Source organism: Penaeus monodon, chromosome 21 (assembly GCF_015228065.2).
Source record: "Penaeus monodon isolate SGIC_2016 chromosome 21, NSTDA_Pmon_1, whole genome shotgun sequence".
In the NCBI taxonomy this organism is placed as follows: domain Eukaryota; kingdom Metazoa; phylum Arthropoda; class Malacostraca; order Decapoda; family Penaeidae; genus Penaeus; species Penaeus monodon.
The window spans coordinates 8,130,695-8,131,439 of NC_051406.1; the positions used below are offsets into that span (position 1 = coordinate 8,130,695).

At 33.6% G+C, this 745-nt stretch overlaps 1 protein-coding gene across 1 annotated transcript in view; it reads left to right on the forward strand.

Moving 5' to 3' along the window:
* The first annotated feature begins 60 nt into the window (after positions 1-60).
* The window catches only part of LOC119586554 (DDB1- and CUL4-associated factor 8-like), a 2,217-nt gene continuing 1,532 nt past the window's right edge, over positions 61-745 (forward strand). Inside the window, 2 exon segments of the mRNA XM_037935312.1 lie at positions 61-108; positions 220-385. Of these exon segments, the coding sequence (XP_037791240.1) occupies positions 61-108; positions 220-385 (214 nt within the window).

Consider the following 745-nt stretch of genomic DNA (forward strand, 5'->3'; position numbering starts at 1 on the left):
TTCATTTGTTGCACATGATTTTTTTGGCTGAGTTTTAAATTTCAACTTATTTTGGCCACTATGGGTAAAACAATTCGAATTTTCCAAATTATGTTATCTTTTGATCTGGTATGAGGCTCCTCACATCATCAATCAGTATAGCTAACTCTTGCAGTTGGTAAGGTGGGTATATGTATTTCTTTTTTTTCTGTTAGAATTTATATGTATGATTACTTACAGTATGAGGCTGTCCCGACACCAACAGTAACTTGTGCAGTTTACAGCGGTAATGGGGACTCTATACTGGCATCATACAATGATGATGACATTTATCTGTTTGATACGTCACGCACTGAAGCTGCAGATGCAGTCCATAGATACTCCGGCCATCGTAATAGTGCTACAGGTATGTAAATAATAAATGCACTTTTTATGAGAAGTAGTATAGCATATCACAATTCTGTCTTTCGTGATATGGGTCACAAAATTGCCCTAATGAGGATTTTTATATTGATATAATTCAGTAAACAAGAGAAGAAAATGTTGTTACGATAACAATCATGAATTTTTACATCCTTGATAAAGTGATGATACACAAATGTAATATTTCTAATAAACCATTGGTAATAGGTACATGCCCTTTTCACTGGTTTTGTTTTATTATTGCTTTTTATATTTTTTGCTTGGATAACTCCCTAAGTGTTTAATAACCAAGGAATCATCTACTAGGGCTCTTGATCTCACCCATTTTTAGAAGAAAATGTCT